The sequence below is a fragment of the Neodiprion pinetum genome, chromosome 3, assembly GCF_021155775.2.
Source record: "Neodiprion pinetum isolate iyNeoPine1 chromosome 3, iyNeoPine1.2, whole genome shotgun sequence".
Lineage (NCBI taxonomy): Eukaryota > Metazoa > Arthropoda > Insecta > Hymenoptera > Diprionidae > Neodiprion > Neodiprion pinetum.
This window is the reverse complement of record NC_060234.1, coordinates 1,860,783-1,882,598: the sequence shown is the minus strand read 5'-3', so window position 1 is coordinate 1,882,598 and position 21,816 is coordinate 1,860,783. Positions and strand designations below refer to the sequence as shown.

Sequence of the window (21,816 nt, the reverse complement as noted above, 5' to 3'; positions counted from 1 at the left end):
CAATCGCGACGGTAAAATTTTACGCAATTAACGCTTATTCCGCAGTGCAAGATTGTTGAAATACGAGGCCTTTGACAATTTTATAAAATACGATTTGACGTTGCTTTATAAACGTAGGTTCGGGTTTTTGTTGTTTTTTCTTTTTAAAAAATCAGTTTTCGTTGCCACGGGTGATGAACAAAACTCTCTCTTTCTCTCTCTCTCTTTCTCTGTGCTCGTAGCAAGGTCTGAATTGTGTTTGAGCCTGGCCCGGGGACGTGTTGTCGGTTCCCCTCTGCCGGATTGCACCGGTTTCAACCAGTTTAATACCCCCACACGCAACACGCAACACGCTCCCTCCAATACCTCCTACGACACACACGCAGGTTCATGCATGCATAGGTACGCGTATAAGAGCGAGGATAGTATTGGTAACGATGCGGCATCGGCGACAATAATAATAACAATAAAAACAATAAAAACAATAACGGTAATGATAGCGATAAGAACAACAACAATGACAACGATGAAAAGAAAACAAGAGATATCTAATCGTAAAGGTGATGTCGTAATCATTATTATCATCAGCGTAGTTGTCGTATAAAAATATGCGGTAACCGTTGCCTATCGTACACGAGCATTCTTCATACAAACTTACTCTCTCTCTCTCTGTCTGTCTTGATTATTCGAGATTTAGTTTATAACGATTTGTCGTTGTACCTGCCTACCTATCCTACGCGTATACAGTATTTAAACAAACACGTCGTCGAGTTTGGAATATTTTTTTTTTATTTATTTCAAATGATATTCTTCGTTCCGTTTTATGGTCCTTGTTTTTTTTTACTTCATCAGCTGTTGCTAGATTTAATTAGCGATAATTTGTTTTGGTGAAAATTCTAGGGAGAAGGGGGAGAGAGAAAAATTCAGGAGTGTGTGTGTATAGCGGAGTTTGTGTTTTTTTTTAGTTTTCTTCCACTGTCGCGAAGCGAGTCAGAATCTACCGGATTTTATCGGTTTTGCAACTGTGTCAATTTGGTATTTGGAAGAATTGGTTAATGTACAATGTGGGTACTTTTATGTTGTACTTAGACGTATCTCTATGAATGTTGAATTTTTTAACATAATTGAAGGAGCGATGTCGGAGTCTGTATGCATGTATAATGCATTAGAGTGTTTTTAGAAAAAAATAATTTGCGGTTTTGTACCTCGTTTGGCGGCAGTGATTGATAAAAGCTTTAAGCAATGAGAACATACTTATAGATACCAAGTATTAAGACTGGATATTAGTATTCGAAGTAGCTGGTCGAAACGATAATCGATCGAAAGTGAAATGAATTTTGTGTCAATTTCTTTCTCCTTTCTTGTCGAATTTTTTGTTCATCCCTTTGAAGGAAAAAAAATTAATTTCGGGGCTAAAATTTTACTTGGATATCATTGTATACGCAGGCGGCGAAAAGATTGCGAGACGTACAGTGGTTTCAATTGCATAGGCACGTGTTAAGTTTATATTTTTTTTTTTCACCGTTAACATTGTAATAGGCGAGAATTGACGTCTCATCATTTATTACAATTGTAGGCTATACAATGTATCAAACGCGTTTAATTTTTTCACTGATACGACACGGAACGTGATCCGACAGTTTAACATTCGACCTCGAAAGTTCGCCGTTGCTAATCTACGCGGACGTGCATATGCGTACGAATACTTACGTGCATATGTGTCCGTAGTTTTTTCGGCCCAGTTTGCAAGCTAACACTTTTCATCATACGTACAATGTATGTACGGCACGTATGCACATACCTAACTATATAACTCGTATGAATCGAAATGATCGTTACTGTCAACGGAATTCACGCATAATGCTGTATATATGTAACAATGTGTACATATTATACGTGTATATATATATATACATGTCCACCTATATACGTGTGTGAAATACATATTCGGCTTGAATTAATATCATTCGGTTGAATGGGATGTATCCGGATTTTGTCGGTGATTAAGCGCATGCGGTGACGTAATAATAAACCTGTATTACACATATGTACGTATGTGCATACATATTGTGTGGATATATAAATATATATATATATGTATATAAAATTCGGTCAAACGAGGTCATATATACATGTGTATATATTTTATGTATGGAATTTAGAATGTGCCGTTGCTCCCGGACGAGCCGACTAATTATAATTCGTGTAAATTTCGAGAACATGAGAATAAACTGCATCGAGCTAGATATAATAATGTATGAGCACGCTGGCTTCGGAATTGACGGAATGGTTTATGCTATTTTTTTTTTTTTTTTTTTTTATCTCTGAAAGCGACTTTCACTACTCACGCTGCATCGCTCGGAGCAAAGGGACTGCCGTCGTTTTGTGGATCTGGACTCGGCGACGTCAAACAATCGAGTGGAATCTGTAATCACAAACGTAATACGTATATTACGTGTATATACATACACATATGCATATCTGCTTGTACGCGGGGAATTACATTCGAATTTAACCAACGTCTGAACATCGCCGTTTTTTATTTTTTATTCAAAATTTTTATCACAAATTGTACAGACTCTGAAACGGTATCCGAAATTTTTGCAGATTTTTTATTCAACTGGTTAATTATTTATAAATGTTGAGAGTGATTTGGAAAAGGAGCTTATTTAAGATTCTTCAAACGTTCTCGGTAGACTATTTCTTCTTTTTCAAAAGCTTCGAGACCGGATCCATGAAGAGCCGATTATTTTTCTTTCCTTTTTAACAGTTTTAATCTTTTCGTTTAGCTAAAAAATTGTATACACGGTTTGAAAATTTCAAAAATATTCTCAAAACTTTTATTTTTAAACAAGAACATTTCTAGACCGGTTTCATTATGTACGAATGAAAAACAGACAAAAATCGCTCCGTAATCGAAATGGTTGAGAAACGTTGTATGTGAAAAATAGAAGCTTTGAGAATTTCCCCGGGAATTTTCTGGCCGTTCAAATAATGTTTCCGTTGTTCACAAAAATTGAAGGTGCTGAAAAAGATGGAATAAAAATCAGCCCAATGTTTGAAGTAGAAAATACAGTTACCGAGAATTTTTTGAGAATTTTAAAAAAGGTCCTCTACAAACTCACTTTAAATATGCATGAATAATTGCGAAGTTGAATGAAAAATTTGTAAAAATTCGGGGTTACTGTTTGAGAGTCGGGACAGTTGCAAAAAATTTTTATAAAGTCAACTAAAAATAGCGAAGATCAGACGTTGGTCGGGTTTGCATGAAATTTGCCGTGTGTAACGTCGGTATCAAACGAGGAGAATTCTCCAACTAATTATCGAGTTTTGAAGTTGAAAAAGAAAAGAAAAAAAAATGCCGAAGATATTTGCAAGACGAGACGAGAAGAAAAAAAAAAGAAATGATCATCTAAGGCGAAGACATAAAAAAAAAAAAAGAAAAAGAAGATAGAATAGACTCGTCGAAATGATCGTTCTTACAGTTGGTGTTATTTTTTATTATTTTTATTGTTTTGCGTTGTTGTTGTTATTATATTATCATTATACTGACGTCCGAAAGTACGGTGCAGTCGTAGCTGGGCTGGTACTTGTCCTGTTCGTGGGGAGGCCTCCTGAACACCTTGTCACGATCCTGTTTATGCTTACGGTCGGCTCCCTTCAGCTTGAATACTTTGACTTGGCAGGAGGCTGCGTGAAGCCTCGTTCCTCCCGCTACGCGCGTCTCCACCTGGATGCGGAAGGGGACGCCTTTCTCACCCCCGTGTTTCTTAGGGGTGAATTCCGTGCTTATGCAGTTGACCTACGTACGCGTGGAAAATGATGATTATTCCCGTTCGATGTATTTCCGCTCGATAAGTGTTTGCACGTTAGAAATGACGAGAAGGTTTCTTTGTTTCAAGGTGAAAATCGTAACGCGATGTAAGAACTCTCGTTACGAGACCGCTCGATATATTTCCGCTCGCTATCTTTCCTCTGGGTTTACTTGCCTACTCGTTCTATGTAATTTACTTACCGGGATTTTTTTTTTTTTTTTCGAATTGCAAACCTAAAAATCATTCCGCGTTACGAGACCGCTGGTTGTTTGCCCGCTCCATAAATTACCGCTCGTTACGCGTAGATAATTTCCCTACTTGTTTTGCGTACCTTGATGTAAACCCCGACCTCCTTGGTTGGGTCCCACATGAATTCCACGACGTTGCTGGAGGGCGAGGGCTGACGGATGTCGACTATGCCGTAGCTCAGGGGTACGTCGACTTCGAGGAGACGTTCGCCGGGCCTCGTTCTCTGCCAGGCGAGCATTTGTTCGCGTTCGGTGTACTGGAGGCGGCGCTCGTGAAAGCATATCCTTATCGAGGACTGGAACAAAAATGTCGGGTATCCCTTAAAGCGGAAAATTGTAGAACTGTTCGGCCGTTAATCTCACGAATTGCGTATTCAATTCTTGCATACAACGCACGTTTGATTATTATTTTAAATTTTATTTTACGTTGGGTTGGACAAATTTTATCGGTTGATTTTTTTTCTTTTTCCTCGATCACGCGTGTATACAATGTGTGTAATTTTATCGGTCTCAATATATTTTACATTTTACTTGATAACGAATGATCAAAAAAGCGTTGCGTGAGATTTTTAAATCACAAACGGCACGAATCTGTCTCAAGATGATATTTCGTATGTTATACGCATGCTGATGCGCATAATTAGGTCATGGTACATAATGAAAATACCTTTAAAATTTTTCCACGATAACCGGACAAATCACCCAGTTTCTTCAGCTTGATCTCGTACGATTGACCCTGATTCAGATAGGTCAAAGTTTCCTCGTTTATTTTTGTCGCTATACTGGTTGCAGCCGCCAATACGTACTGGAATCTGTAACGTTTATTCATTATTATAATAACAGTGATAATAATTTTACAAGCGATATTGTCGTAACATTTACACATTCATATCCATGTTCTCAGATATTATATATATATGATGAACAACGTTTTGTAATAATTGCAGAAAATTGCGTCAACGAGGCGCGTGTTTTGCTTGTCGTTGGATTTATTTTTTTGTTGCGAATTTCAATACGTCACACGGATCAAATGCAATGACGTTCGCGTATCGACAGGTTCAACGCTTCTTTTACTTCAATATGTTATTTTTTTTTATTCCCGACTGAACTACAACGTTGACTTTTTTTACCCGAAGAGCGAGACGAAAGTGTCATATTATTCCCTCTTTGCTTTTTTTTCCCCTCATCTGTGGGGGGAAAAAAGTAACGATTGTCTCCCGCATTTGTATTTTGATTTTTCCGGTGTTTCTGGTTTTCTCTCTTTCTTTTCCATTTTCATGTGCATCTCTTTCTGTATTACAGTACACTTCGATTAATATTATAGTTTTCATACCGATGGATCGTGTAAAAAAGGGAAACACTTTCAAGTCAATAATGTGGAGCCAGAGTCGAGTCGGGAATAAAGTCCTATGCGTAACGTAGGAATAAAAGTCGATTATTCCCTTGGTACGCAATGTAATATTTTTTTTTTCACCTCTCTTATTATCTAAAAACGCACGAGGATCGACACAAGATCGCAAGCATTTCCGTTTACCTGCAATCTTCGTTGCACTCGATTCCCTGCTGCGACGATGACACCTGATTACCGACACCGGATGTCGCCGAGTATTCGTTGTCGTTCGAGTACAAGAGCTGGTGAAGACTGTTGGCCGTTTGTCCCGTACCGTTGTGACCGTTGTTGTTGTTGTTGTTACTGTCAGCCTCCATGACTCCGACGACGGACGATCCGTTTCCGGTTTGAATGTTGATACCGCGTTGCGACACATGATTCAAACTGGCGGGAATCGAACAAGGAATGAGAAGAAAAATTTTCGATAATTAATAAATAAGTAATTGAAACTTTTTTCAATTAAATTACGCAAGTGACATTACAGGTTTATACGATACGACGATCGTGGTTTTTTTTTTTTTTTATAACTAAAATATGACACCTTTTATTTATTTTTTTTTGCACTCTTGAAAATTGTTTGACATACGTATAAACTATATAGAGTTTCGATAACGACGGTGTAAAAATTTCCACTCATTTTCGCATTATTTTCATATCGCTAATTTCTTGCTTTTATCGGTTAGTTGCAGTGTCGTTTTTGTTTTGTCTTTATTTTTATTTTTTTTATCTTGTCGTTCTTTTCTAACAATCCGTCTACTCTTTCCCCCGTACACATATAATACACATTACGTATATACACTCAATTCTCTTTCTTTTCGTCAATTTTATTCAGGTATATGTATTTATATTTGAATCTGTTTATACACGCGTAATATATTGTACTCACAAAAGGTTGAAGAGAAGCGAGGAAGGAGTCGCTGAATCTACTTCGGTCGGAGTTCTCATTTCAAAATTAATCTTTTCGTTTTTCTATTCGATACTTTTCTTTATACATGTATATGTATGCAGTTTATACTGCGAAATAAAAAAAAAGATTTGAAAAATGTAAAAATGTTAAAGAAGCAGAAATTTGGAACTCGGAGACGTCCCGTGCAACGCGTATACGCGTATACCTGTAAGACGGTCGATTCGTAAGGCTCGGCGACAGCACGTGTGTATTTAATAATGTACAACGCGATCGAAAGCCACTTGGCGACTAGTAGGTATAACATAATGTGTGAGTGATCTCGGCAGCTGCTTGTTGACGCGATCTCACAGTTCTCTTGCGATACGCATAAGCATAATACGCATGTGTACGTGCGTATCTTATGTGCACAGTGAAAGAGCCGGAGAGACAGATCGAGACGAAGCGAAGTAAATCGTCGAGTCGCGAGAGAAATAGAGAGAGAGAGAGAGAGAGAGAGAGAGATGAGAAATCGAAGGAAATCGTATCAGAGTCAAGTTAATGCACACTATTAGGTATTGATCAATGATTTATGGAATTTTTGTTACACACGTAATACGTTTAATATATATATATATATGTATGTATATAGACGTAGACGTGTGTAATTATTGAAGTGCAGTAATAGTATGTATGCAAGTGTGCGTATATATCACGTTTATACATACACTGAGCTACAGAACTGCGTAAAAATAATTATCTTTATCGAACGAGCGGTGTACGTACATGCATATATATATAATAAGTTTACTTTACTATATATAATAAGTTTACTTGTATCCATGATAATATTGGACAAACTTTTCGGAGAGAGAGAAAGGAAAGGAAAAGGGAGAGAAGAAAATTGTAATTGACATGATATTTATGCTTGCATTTGTACTTGAATATTATAGGATGATGCAGCAAAAGTCTGCGGCGCGTTTTCTTTCTTTATTTTTTGTTTTCAACGCACGTTGCAATTGTGAAAATATATGCTCGAATGGTATATATGGATAAAGCAAGTCGGATTTCATAAAATATGTATAATATTGAAATGGAGCAATAATATAATTTATTTTCCGTGACGCGGACATGCCTATATTCTAAATTTGTATATGTACATGAATAATGTACGCATGTGTGTTATTTAGTAACACAGACGTATTGATCTTTTCTTGATGTTGTAATTTTCTTGTTTCTTTTTTTCTTTGTTCGCAGTCTCTTACAATTATTAACGATGTAAAAAATCTTCCGCGAGATGATAAGGAAGGGGGCAGAATAGGGTAAAAGAGAATGTGAAAATTGTAATAAATCACAGAGCGTGACTCGAGGGGTTTTTACCTTGGATTGTTGTGATGATTTTCGGGCGACGGTGCTTCCTGTTTGAAAACTGTCAATGACGGCAAGCCCAGCAACGCCTCGCTGAAACATATTTTGTTGAAAAATCAAAATGACAAAGAAAATAATAAAATTCGTTAAGACGCGGTATTATAATTGTAAAGACGAAATTTCGAGAGAAGAACTTGAGGGAAAATTACAACATTTTTTTTTTTAAACTTCTAATTGGGACGAGAATATTGTATAAAATCGGAAAAATTATAACATAAAATGATAAATAACGATCTGTTGTACATCTATTGTAATATCGTGCGTATATAGGTGTGAGAAAAATAGACGCGATATAAACTAGCTGAAAGCGGTTCGTTATCTAATCAAAATCTATTAGGTACACATGTTATACCGGACGATATAGGTATACGTATGGTTAATACTATATAATATGCGAGCACGAGGTATAATATATTAATATTACGTTTTTTTCACCTCGGTTTTACGCACAGCATTTTGCGTTAATTTTATTTTTCAATAAAATATCTTCGCACCGTCTGCAGCATCGATTAATCGTGTCATTTTCACAATTGCCATTTAAAACTGTAATAAATATATACGATCGAATACTTTTCTCGTATAATCAAATATCGAGAATTCAATTGTTTTCTTTCCTCTTAAAGTTTCGATGAATTTATTCTTACTACTATATATATATACAATATATATATATATATATATATATATGCGACGTACGATGTTGAGCTATTTTATAAAAAAAAAAAAAAAAAGAACCGGATCGATACGCAATCGGGGAGATGAATAGAGAAAAGAGAGAGAGAGAAAAAAAAAAGAAAAATTCCGAGGAATCACATTTTCTGTGACGAGTGGTGTTTTTTTTTTTTTATTTTTTCATTGATTGTAAAATTTTTTTTCGGCGCGGAGATGGTAAAAAGAATAATGCATAGAAAAAGAACAAAAATAAACAATCGAATCGACGTGTTTTTATCGCGTAAAATTCTAAATGACGACAAGTTTTGGCTCGCTAAGTTCCTCGATTCGAAACGCGTTGTTCTCCCGTACACAGAAAATCCTTACGAATGCCGCGCCGAGTTTGGTTATTATATCATATATACCTATGTGTAAGAAAAATATACATATGTAATCGTTAAGGTTTAACACCTAACATTATACACGGCATTATATTATACATTATTTGTGTCGTGTATAAATTATACACACACACACATGTATAATAATAATAATAATAATAATAATACGAGCTGCTGCAGTTAAACTGGAAAATCTGGTAAGATCCGGACGGGGCTGTAAAATGATGATCGGATCGTTTAATAAAAGACCTTCGCACGTTTCGCAGATATCATTGATAGGCAGAAATGTTCTCGATTTGCACGATTATCGTAAAAGGGTTGCCAATTTTTTCTTGTTTTTTTTTTTTTTTTTTTTTTCTGCTCAATTTCGGCGCCGAATACTTGATAATAAATATTGCAAGTATACGTGTGTAAAGGAAATGAACCTGAATTAAATAACGAGAATATGTGTATTAAAGATACTGTTTTTATAATAGAATTTGCGATTATAGCAGTATTGTGTGCAGCATGGAAAGAATATAAAAGGTTGATCGAGTGGATACGAAGAGAAGGAAAGAAGCTTGAGGATACGGATAGAAAAAAAAATGTATATCTTCTTGGCTGATTGCGAGATACGTTTAAGACGAAAACAAAATTAAAGCCGAACGAGAACTGCTATCGTTTTTTACTACGCGATTACCGGGCGGCATCCTTTTCCGTTTCAACTGGTTAACGCCGGTTTTGCAGAGCGAATGAGTGAATGAGAGGGGGTCAGACGATTCGGTTATATCCGGTAAATTAGACGGTCGAGAATAGTGTATGTATGGCGATGATCAGATAATGGTGGAGAGAGAGAGAAGAAAAAGTGAATCAGCAAGTAAAATAAAAATAACGATTATTGACGAGAATTTTATTTTTAAATAAAATGGTCTTGTTTTTTTTTCAATTTTATTGTTTCTTCTCTCTCGATTCGGAGTTTGAAAGTTTTACGCGTGGTATGTTTTACGTGTAGAGTGAAAGAAGAAGGGGTAAAATATGTTATCGTAAAATTAACTTCCCCACTTTTGAACCTCGGTGAATGACTGTTAATCTATTTATAATTTACTCATCTGTTTACTACGATATTAATATTGCGGGTGATAATTTACGTTTGTTACGTATGTACATGTCTATATGTATATATCGAGAGGTTCTCCTGAAAAAACTCCGCTCGACAATTGTAACTAATCTTAGTTTACAGGCTAGGCGTAGCCAACTTTGGGAAAATGTTACTAGCACGGTAGGCAGGCGATTCTTAAGGTGTTCCTTGCTTAGCTCATTTTTTTACTTTCATTTGTTTAAATGTACAAGTCAAAAAATTTGTGACAAATATTGAAAACAAAATTGTCGTAAAACCTATATATATATATATATATATATATATATAATGTAAAAAGCAGCTGTGCGATATAATTAAAAATTCGATGTTTGCACAGTTGTGTTATTCTATTAATAACATTTATGTATATGTATAATCGTGGAATGGAGAAGCTGGGTTAATTTTTCACATTTTGAATGACTCTTTCATTTACACGATGAATGCGGGGAATTTGCGGCGTCGTTATACCAACTACACAAAAAAAAAATAAAATAAAACGTATCACCACACATGTGCCGAAGTACGCAAATTTTTTTTTTACCCTATTCATAAGTTTCGCGTCAAAATCAAATTAAAAAAATAAATAAATAATAATAATACATAATTGTAGATTTTGAACGGATTCTGGATTTTTGTTTTTTCGTAATTGTACGATATAAATTAAAAATTTTGAATTAAACGCGTGTATAATAACTGATACAATTACACTATGATTCTGAAGTAAGTCGGATGATAATGGAGAATGCTGCTGATGTATAATATGTATAATTGGACCAATTAGGTGTATTTAATAAGCGCGGTAAAATTGACTCGATCAAACGATCTTACCTATATATGTATATTAGACTGTATTAAAAAAGTCCGACTATCACTTCTTCCTTAAATAGCGTTAGATCCTTAAATAACTTTTGAAACTTTCATGATACAGTCTATTATACATGTATGGGTATACAATTTATACGTAGGAATTATCGTATTTTATTTGCGTAGATATTACCGCTTCACTTGCGCATCGTGATGCATGTAGGTGCTTATATTTATTAACTAGAATCACATACTCGACCTCGCATGCACGTTTACCGAGACAATTAACCTGGCAGATTACAAATGCAATTTGTTCGTCCCACATGCATACAGCTATATCGTGCAATCTACGGCGATGTTGTGGAATTGAAAATAGCCACAAGGATGAAATTGAAAACGATAACAGTGACAACAAACAAAAAAAAAAAAAAAAAAAGAAACAAAAATACGTCATTCTGTAAATTAAACAGCTCATTGTTTATACATCATGTGAGAATACACCTGTTACGCGGTTACGTGCAAAATTCAAAGATATCGAAAAATTGTTTCCATGGACTATTTAAGCCTTATTTCAAAAGAGAAAGGAAAAAAAAATTGTTTTACTTTTCGTTTCAGTTTGTTTTTTCATTCGGTTATAATTTTTAATTGTTATCATGCTCTGTTTTTGTTTTTTTGTTTTTTAAATTCAAATGACAATTTTAAATCTCGATCGCTCTCCGTTCACTGTAGAATGCAACGTGACAGGTGGTTTTAACTGTTATCATACATTCATTACCCAAACTTCTTTAAACTGGTCTAAACCAAGGGATGTTTAACTTGTGAGAAAAAAGTGAAAACCGTGATTACAATATCTCGTGATAATTAAAATTTTACAGAGTGATTGGGAGTCATTTTTTGACGGATAAATTGTACTTTGACCGAGTGATTTCTCATGATTTCTAAGATATGATATGACATGTATGTATGATTTCTTAAGATCACACACATTTGTAATCTTAAATGATTTCGAATTATTATCAATGATTACCAATGTTAAAAAATTTTGCATCAATATTACCGATTTCGACAATCAGTGTGAAATTTGGAGATTAGGTACGAAATCATTTCGAATAATATTCACACCGTGATTAATCGAGCGAAATATCGTACGATTGAGGATGATTTCCATTCGCCTGACCTACGGTATCTTTCATCATTTCTTACCGATTTTTACCCTCGATCATCCTTCTACCGTAACAATAATTATATCATTCGATGCACTCAACGTTGGTATATTTTTAAATAAATTTGTTACAGTTTAATTAAATAAAAAAAAAAAAAATGAAATAAAATATCAATTTTACTCAATCACACTTTTCTACACTCGTTAATCGTCACCGAAGATCGAGATGAAACCAATCATTATTGTTATCCGTATTATTATTAATATAGAGTCACAGTTTTTGTTCTTCTTTTTTCAACATTCATCTTGCTTCAATAATTTTTTTTTTTTTGTAATTTCTGCTTGTTTTCATAGTTTCTTTTTTATTATTCGGAAAAAATTAACCACCGAGTCAATAATTGGCCTATCGTAAACCTCGCTTTTTCATATTACATGTATTAATAACAGGCACGCAAGTGTCACACGTGCCTTCGTTACACGATGTGTTTCACACACGCGTTACGTATACATATACATTTCTGTACACCGCTCTGTATAATTGCGGGATCGCCCCCCCCCCCCCCCCCCCCCCCCCATTATCATTAATGTAATTATTACTGTTACTATTGTTTTTAAACGTTAAATTATTAATCGCAATAAACGATGAAACATTAACGAATTATGAGAACAACTGGTTAATCGTGTGTAAAACTTGACGAAGCTCGACTGTCACACGTGACAAATTTTACGTACGCGTGCTCGTGTAGGTATAATGTACTTATCGCGTCGCGAAAGATTTTTACGCACGCTGCTTTTGCTCGATACGCCTACGCGAATATAATAAATATACAAGTTTTCGCGCTGGCACAGTTTTGCTCTCTCCCACCATTCGTTCCCTGTGTTATACGAGTGATATTCTCCCCACCCACGTCCCATCGACTATTCGCAACAATCTTGCCAATTTTTAGTCCCCCCCCCCACCTAATTACGCGTTGCAGTCGGCACTTTGCGTATAGGTGCTTAATCGCGTCCCGCATGGGAGCAAGCGTAGCATTTACACACGCGTGTATCATCTACGAGACGCAAAGTTACGGTTAGATCCGGTTTTAACCGGTTTTATGGGCACGCTGCTGTTACTTTGTTACTTATACCTATACACGCACTGGTTGTACGTATACGGGGTGATGAAAAAGTATGGAAATTATACACGTGGAAGTGTCGCGTGGTTGGGTGAAAGAAGAGGAGGTTGAAAAGAAGAGAGAAAAAAAAAAAGTTAAAGGATTACAGAGGTTAAATGTTGGGGCAATTTTTATAACAAGGGATTCGACGGTGATATTTTATTATTAACCTTGAATCTCATCTTGGAAGGTTATTTTGAAACATTGGCAGCATTGATTTTTCAAACGGAATGCCAGGTTTTTGGTGTCGGTAAATTTTGGAAAAGTTTTATACTTCAAGATTAAATTTGAAAAGTTAATCGGAACTTAACGATTGAAACTTGACGAATTTTGTGTAAAACATTTTTCTTGCTTGAAAGATACGGATCCTGAAAATTATCCGCGTTATTGTTAACGAGCATACTTTTAACCTTTACCTGACCCGTAGTGGTCACGTTTATCTTAAATTTTAATACATACTTGAACGCGAGATGGGGGAAAAAAAATATTTGTAGAAATTTTTTCAGGCGAATTTTTTGTCTGAAACTTGTAAAGTAATTGGTTGAAAGAACAAAAAAAAAAAAAAAAAATACCCGTGTTCACAATCCTTAAAATAATTTATAGACGATAATCTGATTATATATTTACTGTAATAAAATGAGCTGTTTCTCATCTTAATTGGCAGAAGTGTACGAATTAATTGGTGAAAAAAATTGTCAGGTGTTTACGAAATGAAACTCAGTTTTTTTAATACGATTGAAAATATTAGTATCGATTAGACAAGCTTCACTCGCGCTTTTTAATCTTTGTTTAACCCATTGAGTCATAGTGGCAAAAGTATAATTACCGCCTATTTTATAACCATCTTTTTTACACTCGGAGAATTTTGGAAAATATATTTCCTTGCGGTTTTTTGATATTTTTGGTAGGAAATTAATAGCTTTTTTCAATGCTCGAGAGTAATTGTTGCGACGTAATGTAAGTTGTTGTTGTTTGAAACAGATTGATTGAAAAAAACACGGTGAAAATTGAAGGGATAATTCATTTACGATAAAGTTAACCCTCTACGCGTAACATACATGTTTTACACTAATTATACGTGTCTGGGATCGCTGATTACGAGTCTTGAAATCAAATTTACAAAAGTACCGAGATGGCGGATCCAACATGGCGGACGATAATTTCAAATTCGATCGAATCCAGATAAAAAAAACTCTGCCCAGGGTTTTCCGGGGTCACTGATTACGAATCTGAAATCAGATTTTGAAAATTCAGCATAGCGAATCCAATCAGCGACCTCGAAAACTCTTGCATAAACTTTTTTCACCGGATTCGATCAAATCCGAAATTTTTACCCACCATATTGGATCCGTCATATTGAATTGTTGAAATCTGATTTTAAATTCGTTATCACTGATCCAGAAAAGCGTGGAATACTATCTTGTTTTGAAAGTTGACACAGCGCAATAATGCTTGAATCACAAGGTTGGAAAGATTGCTGATAAGAAAAAGAAAGGAAAAAAAAAAAACCCGAAATCTCAACGCACCCCATGTTGTACGATGCTACCGCGGTGGCCAAATCCGATGCCGCTAAAACCGAAAGCGAACCATCGAAATCGGCGGCTAGATGCTCGGCGAGATCTTCGACCTGCGTCGACCATCCCTGTCTCGAGTCGTTGCTCAGCGAGGCTGAAAATTAATGAATTTTTATTAACAGTTGTACGAAGTCGAACAAATGTATAATTCAGGGAGAGCGTATATTTTATATTTTCAATTAAAAAATTTTACTTCTCCGGCCGGGGCGAGTAATAATATAAATAATAAGAGCGATATAATGCGTTGATAAAGTGTTGAATTATTTATATTCGCATGTCGTATAAAATAATATAATTACAGATATCCAGCATCGACGTATTTCATCGTTTCATTTACATCTACACGCGTATAGGAGATAAATATAATATGTACATGTAGGCATGTATAATGTGAAATACATATGCAATCGGTTGGCTGCTTGGTTATTGTACCAATTGAGGAAACAATGGTAATAATGATAATAATGATAATTATTGTTATTACAATAGTACGTGGCATTAGTTTATAGAGAAGAGAAAAAAAATGAAAAGTCTGAAAAAGAAGAAAATACGTACAACTAGGTATGATATCTATATATATATATATATATGTGTGTGTGTGTGTGTATTGTGTATGGGAAAAAATTTGTGAAATACTAATTCAAATCAGAGAAATGATAACCCGGATAGATTGACGATTTGACGAGTCGTTTTGACGATGATAAAGAATTTCCGAGGAATCGGCCGAGTTTTACTTGTTGTTTACTTCTTATACATTCATATCGCGGTTTATTTCATTCACAGTTTTACTGATTTTCGCTAATGGTATATTTATAAAAGCTTAATTGGCGTTTAATATAAAGAAGAAGAAAAAATTGAAAAAAAAATAATCAAATTCCAACGTGATTATTCAAAGTTTTGAAAAAAATTCAAAGTGTTTTTATTTACGTACATCAGTGTTTTCTTTTCTTTTTTTTTTCCTTTTTCTTTTTCTTTTTCAATATTACACCATATTGTTTTTGATTGTATGATATATTTTTTTCCTTTTATTCTTTACGTTTTTTCTTTTTTTTTTTTTGATCGTTTGATGGTTTTTACCTTGAAAATTGTAAAACGATTGATGATAACTGGACATTGTTGTGGTATTTTGTCTGTGTTTCCCTGCTGCGAGAACGTTGCTACTAACGGTGGAATTTTGGTAACGAAATGCGGCTGCTGAAGAAGACGACGATGATGTGTAATTTGACGTTAATTCGTTCGTATGATAATTTCGATTTATTACAAACGGTGCCGCGGTGGATTTCGATCTCTCCTGAACGTCTGACCATTTCATTTTAATTGAATTATTATTATTATTATTATTATTATTATTATTATTATATTTATAATTTCAAAGAAGATCGAATCAGATATTAAGTGGGTTATTTTCGATTTGTTTTTTAATTCTGTTTTATTTTTTTTCCAAATCTTTTTTGTTTCGTTCTAGTGATAAATTGTGAAAAATTATCGACGAATGAAAATGATAAATCGCGATTCTTTTCACCCTTAACGACGAGTCACTTTCACGAATCCTGCGTAAAGTTAATCAATTTTCAGATTATTTGACTATAACGGCGCTTTGTCGCGGCTGTCGTTCTACGTACAGCTGAGTGTGAAATAACAATAATTGAGAAAACTGGGATGCGGCTACTCGAATACACGAATGTATAAGATTTAATAATCTTTGAGCTTCGAAGTTCTCTCGGCCACAGTTATACATGGTCTTATCACTACCCGCTTAACATCGCAACCACGTGGATCAGTAATGGCGTCTAAAAACTTGCACGTTGTTGTATTATAGGGTTCAAATGTCAAATCATCCGGTTATAACGTTTCTATCTTATAAATTACTTTCGTACACTTGATTGTATACGCAAACACACACACATATATATATATATTTGAGGCATTCCGACGCCAAACCGACCCAAGTGTGACCCCCTCACCCCATCGGCGATTTTATTTATTTTTAAGTATGGTGCGGAGCGTGTAAAAAATATATATATATATATATATATATATGTATATATTTCGCAACACACGCACGATTTTCGCGTTTTTATTTTCTTCTGCGGGAGCAGCAGAAAAAAAAAAAAAAAAAAATAACGAACTCTGAAATGTAATTTTTAAAAGAGAAAATCAGATGACGAAAGGTGAATTGTCACCGAATAGAATGGCTACTAATCATTGACAGTTTAAAAAATCTTTTTTCTCATTTTGTATCAAGATATTATTGCGTTTCTTTTACTCTTAAGAATATCGAATAACGTAACGCTGAATAAAAATAAGAGTATATCGCGTTATTCCCGAGTTTGATTTTACCGGCATACACACGAAAGTCAACTCGGTAAAATATTAATAAAAAAAAAAAGTTTGTTTTACCTTCTTGGTACGCAATAGTCTAATCTTTTGCCGAGTTTGAAATTTTTTTGATCACGGGTCTGATTTTTATTGCATACATCTTTTTAATTATTTGTTTCGCCTTTAGCTTCCAAATCAAAAGCTCGTTCACTTCTATCGTTGTCTCACAAAATTTTCGTTTCTTAACGAAGAATTCGTGAGAAAAAATTTAATGCCTATCGATCAGGATCATTCTTTCGAAAATTGTGTTTTTCTTTTTTTTTGGTGTTTTTGGGAAAAGTGAAAATAAAACCTGTAGTTGAATAAAATCTAAAACTCGGTGAAAGATTATTTTCTTGTACACTTTATACCCTGATTGAAAAATACATTGTATTCGCAAAATCGACGTATATTAATTACGAGCGAAATTATAACATCCGCTACAAGATTGTCGTCCTAGTTACTTTTTTGCGAAGAAAATTATTGTCTCTCAATTCAGCAACGTCGATACTGTTTTTATTTTCATTTATTTTGCAACTTCAACGGGCGTGAAAATAAAACGACAAAAAAATAAAGAAAAATATTTACTACGGTTTAAATGGAATGTAATACATAATTATACTTTTATCTGAATACGTATTGAATTTTTATATTTTTTCAATCGTTCAGGTTTCGGATTTATTTTTATTTTCCGTTTCTATTATCCCTGATTGGCATTTTACACAGATTTATTATACACAAATGATCGTGGGAAGTAGGTAGACGTCGATGTCTTCCCCCCCCCCCCCCCCCCCCCCCCCTTCAATCTCTTTCAATCCCTCTCTCGACGTCGATTTAATAATTTAATCGACTACCATACACAATAAAGAGGCGTTGCTTTTGCTGTTGCAATGCCAGTGAGTTGTCGGTTAATTATTGAACAGTAAGATTAATGATCTCGTTGACAATTTATAATATACGTAGGTATGTATAAAAATGACAACGACGATGCTCGATGCATCACTGAGTTACACGTTCTTGCGTGGGGGAAAAATTCTTTGCAAACTATCGAAATGACAAGTGTCTGCAAATTTTTACAAGTATTCAAACAGCTGTGTGTATAATTATATATAATAAAATATAATTCGCGAAATTTCTGAACATTGCGCAGAGTTTGTAAAAAATGTTGGCAAATTTTTAGTTCTCATTTTATCACCTTTTGTTTTTTAATTGCGCGTGGAATTTAGATTTATCTTATGTTTGGATTTCATTTTTTTCGAAAATCTTGTCACGTGTAGAAAAAAATAAATAAATAAATAAATAAAAATAGAAAACAATGTAAAATGTCATTACACAGGTATTTGAGATTAATAATTTGACGTTAAAGGATATGCAACTACGTAAATACATAAATACGCAAGGATTCGTGTGCTCGTGTCAACGTAAATGTTAACGTACGAGTTGCCGGATATGCGTAAGAGGACCGAGAGTATTTGATCGTTAAACGCGTGCCTGCGAGTCGAAAGGAAGTCGGCAATTTCAGGGACTGACTCGTCTTCTTTTGTACAACGTTGGTCACGTCTACTTTACAGATTATACCTACGTACGACTTGTGCAACGCGTTTATACACGCGTACGCGTCTCTTACGCTCATTACTTACACTTACTTGACAACTTGCTTGATTTCTTAGATGCTAAGTTGCTTCCTACGTCGAGTCATCACCCATTCTTCCATACAATCCAATATTGCACGCTTATACGCACGTATATGTATATATATATATGTATATATATATATATACATACATATATATGAATTTTTTGAGATTCACAAATTGATTCGCGAATGTTTTTTTTTTAGCAGTTGAAAATTTCTACTACTATGCTTGCATTGCGTATAATATTTGAGTACATATTGGTACATCAGTTATCCAGCAGTAGCATCAACGGCAAATAGCAAGTAGCAAAATGCGACATAGATCGCGTGGGTTTAGAAGACTAGGATGTATGTATGTATGTATGTATATATATATATATACATATGTATACTCTACATTGTACGTTATGGCTTTTTGCGTATAACGTACATGCATTGGTACATTAGAGAGAGAGAGACGCACCCGCAGATATATGCATACATATGTGTATACATATATCGTGTGGCGCTCATTGTTAGTCATGATCAGGAAATTGTCGATTGACCTCCGCGTGTTGTTAGTACACTGCATACCTATAATATATATATATATATATATATACGTATAAGTGTATGTTACGACGACGTCGACGACGACGCTATTCTGACTATTGCGCATCATTTATTATTATTATTATTATTATTATAATACTACATATTTATTTATCGTCAGGGTTTCTATTCGTTGTTAAAATAATACCGTATAACAATTGTCGAAGATCGATGGATGAGCGTGATTATACTTCGGTTGAATTATATGTATATGAGAAAGTTTTTTTTTTTTTCACAATCGTGATGCATATTTTTCGAAAGTTGAAGAGGGAGAGAGAGAGTGATCAATTATAACAGATGGTGAATAAAGAAGGGAGATGAGAGTAAAAGTATTTGTATTATACATTAATAATACTTACTGTCTTTTTTTACCAATTTATGTTCGATATGTTCACCGATTTGTTGAATGTTATCGACCGAACGACGTTTCAATGAATTTTCTTGCAGTACGATCTGTTGTCTCTGATGATGATGATGATTACGATTGTTGTTGTTGTTGTTGTTGCTGTTTGGGTGGGAGGATACGTTGTTGTCGTTATTCACGTGCCGCTGTTGTTGTTGCAACGGTCCAGATTGTTGATGAAATTCACGGGGCGACGAACTGCTCGAACGAATTATTATCAATCCGGATCCGGCGGTTGGATCCGCCGTCGGTGATGATGACGATGCTGACGATGACGACGACGACGACGACGACGACGACGACGACGACGATGTTGCGACCCCGGCTGCTGTCACTGTTGCTGATACTGTTTGTTCGGATGGAATTGGTGAATAACTTGGCGATTCGGTTTTATCCTCCCAATTTATCATAGCCGGACTGTTGTAACCATTAGATCGTTGAAGTCCCGTCTGTACGGTGGGAAAAATAAAATGATCAGATAATGAAAAGATGTAAGTAAGGATATGTCCGATTATCAATTCGTTGCTTACGAATTATCATTGAAATTGATGTTTTTTTTGCAACATTGTGACGCGTATAATGGTGTAAAGAATATTAAGGTCACGTAACAGTCCTACCCTTACCGACCGAGTAAACTCACCCTTTCACTTTCTATATCGAATAACCATATGAACGGAAAGGGTTAAAAATTTTACGGTTAATAGCTGTTTATAATAGTTACGTCAATTATAATAATTGATGCAGAGCGACGAACCATTGTAATTTGAACACCTTTCCGATCATTTGTTTATTTAATACAGGAAGAAAAAGATGTGAGTTTGCTCGGTCGGTATGGGTGCTACGTGTCCTTAAATTGTGAATGTAAAATAATTTGGAAATCTATACGACTTGAACGTTGTTTTTGATTGAATTTGATATCAAGAGGTAGTTTTTTTTTTTTTTTTTTAATTATTTTTTTTTTCTATTACCTGCTGTACGGTGATCGTTCCGGCTATACTTTCGTGACTCGGTGATTGTAGATCATGATCTTCGTCGTACGGTGGCGATGATGAATTTTCGAGCCACATCTCGTCGTTAAGTGTACCAACGCCACCGTCCAGAATCAGGTGTAACTCCATTCGAATGATTTGGCGTTTCGTTTTTCCCGATTCGTTTGTTTTTTTTTTTTTTTTTTTTTTTTTTTTCCCCCTCTCTTGACGCTCTGCGGATTTACTAATTCTTTCGAATTTTTTTCAACGAATCTTTGATGTTTTATTTCCCACTCTCTCTCACTCTCTCTCTCTCTCTCTCTCTCTCTCTCTCTCTCTCTCTCACTTGTCTTTCTTCCTTATTTCTTGTTTCAAGTTGAAAAACGAGACGGGGAGAAACGACGAGGAAAGATAAATTTTTAAAACTATAAGCACTTTGCGACGTTTTTTCAAAAAATTATTCAAACGGTCAAGCGATTTTTGGTGAACGGTTTGTGAAATTGATTAGCTTCGGTGGGAATTTAAATTTTTTACAACGCTGTTTCATCAGGGTTTAACAATTTTTTTAACAAAATTTTAGATTTGTGATGATTACGTACGGTTTTCTATTCCTCCTCTTTGTATCGCTTTTTAATATCGCATTAATATATTATGGAAAATTTTCATACTTTTCAATGGTCGCGTAAATTGAGGATTGTTTTTTTTTTTTTTTGTTTCGTTTTTTCTTTTCTTTTTTTTTATTTTCAAGCAATTCTTGCTCGGTATTTTTTCATCTATCGCCGACGTCGCTTGATATTCGATTTTCTCTTCTCCTTGCCGTATGGAAATCTTTCTCTCTATCGATCAATTCTATACACGCTTTGACTTTGTCTCTTTTTGTTATTACTAGTTTCAGCTTTACTTTGTTTTTGTTTTTCCACTAAATAAGCAGCCTGCGCTTTAAAATTATTCCGCACACTCTAAGGCTCTACTTCTTTGTTTTATCTTCTTTCTCCTTATCTTTCTCTTCTAACACCAATATGTACTCGGGTTTCTTTCTATAAAGGATCTTTTTTTTTCTACCTACGCGCAGTATGAACTTTATTGTTTCTGCTTGTGTATGTTTGCGTGTGTATGACGTGACTATTTGTGAGCTGGTGTGTTTCGCGCTACAATTTCTTCTTCTTCTTCTATTTCTTCTTCTTTTTCTTGTTCTTCTTCTTCTTCTGCTATCTATTTTCTTTTTTTTTTATTTCTTCTAACCTTCGATTT

The 21,816-nt window shown here is 34.9% G+C and overlaps 1 protein-coding gene across 4 annotated transcripts in view; it reads right to left on the bottom strand.

The window, feature by feature from the left end:
* gem (transcription factor CP2 like gemini) overlaps positions 1–21,816 on the bottom strand; it is a 30,367-nt gene extending 8,551 nt beyond the window's left edge. For 2 of the 4 annotated variants that reach the window (XR_006882225.2, XM_046617649.2), the window contains exons 1-9: positions 20,566–21,815; positions 19,554–20,046; positions 14,562–14,703; positions 7,696–7,776; positions 5,577–5,816; positions 4,710–4,854; positions 4,126–4,362; positions 3,533–3,781; positions 2,328–2,404 (exon numbers count right to left, since the gene is read on the bottom strand). Coding sequence is in view for 3 of the 4 variants with exons in the window: in XM_046617649.2 (XP_046473605.1) it covers positions 2,328–2,404; positions 3,533–3,781; positions 4,126–4,362; positions 4,710–4,854; positions 5,577–5,816; positions 7,696–7,776; positions 14,562–14,703; positions 19,554–20,046; positions 20,566–20,715 (1,814 nt within the window). In the remaining variant the exon portion in view is untranslated. Of the gene's footprint in view, positions 1–2,327; positions 2,405–3,532; positions 3,782–4,125; positions 4,363–4,709; positions 4,855–5,576; positions 5,817–7,695; positions 7,777–14,561; positions 14,704–15,686; positions 15,872–19,553; positions 20,047–20,565 lie in introns of those variants that run through there. The other 2 variants (XM_046617650.2, XM_046617651.2) reach the window with 2 other exon arrangements.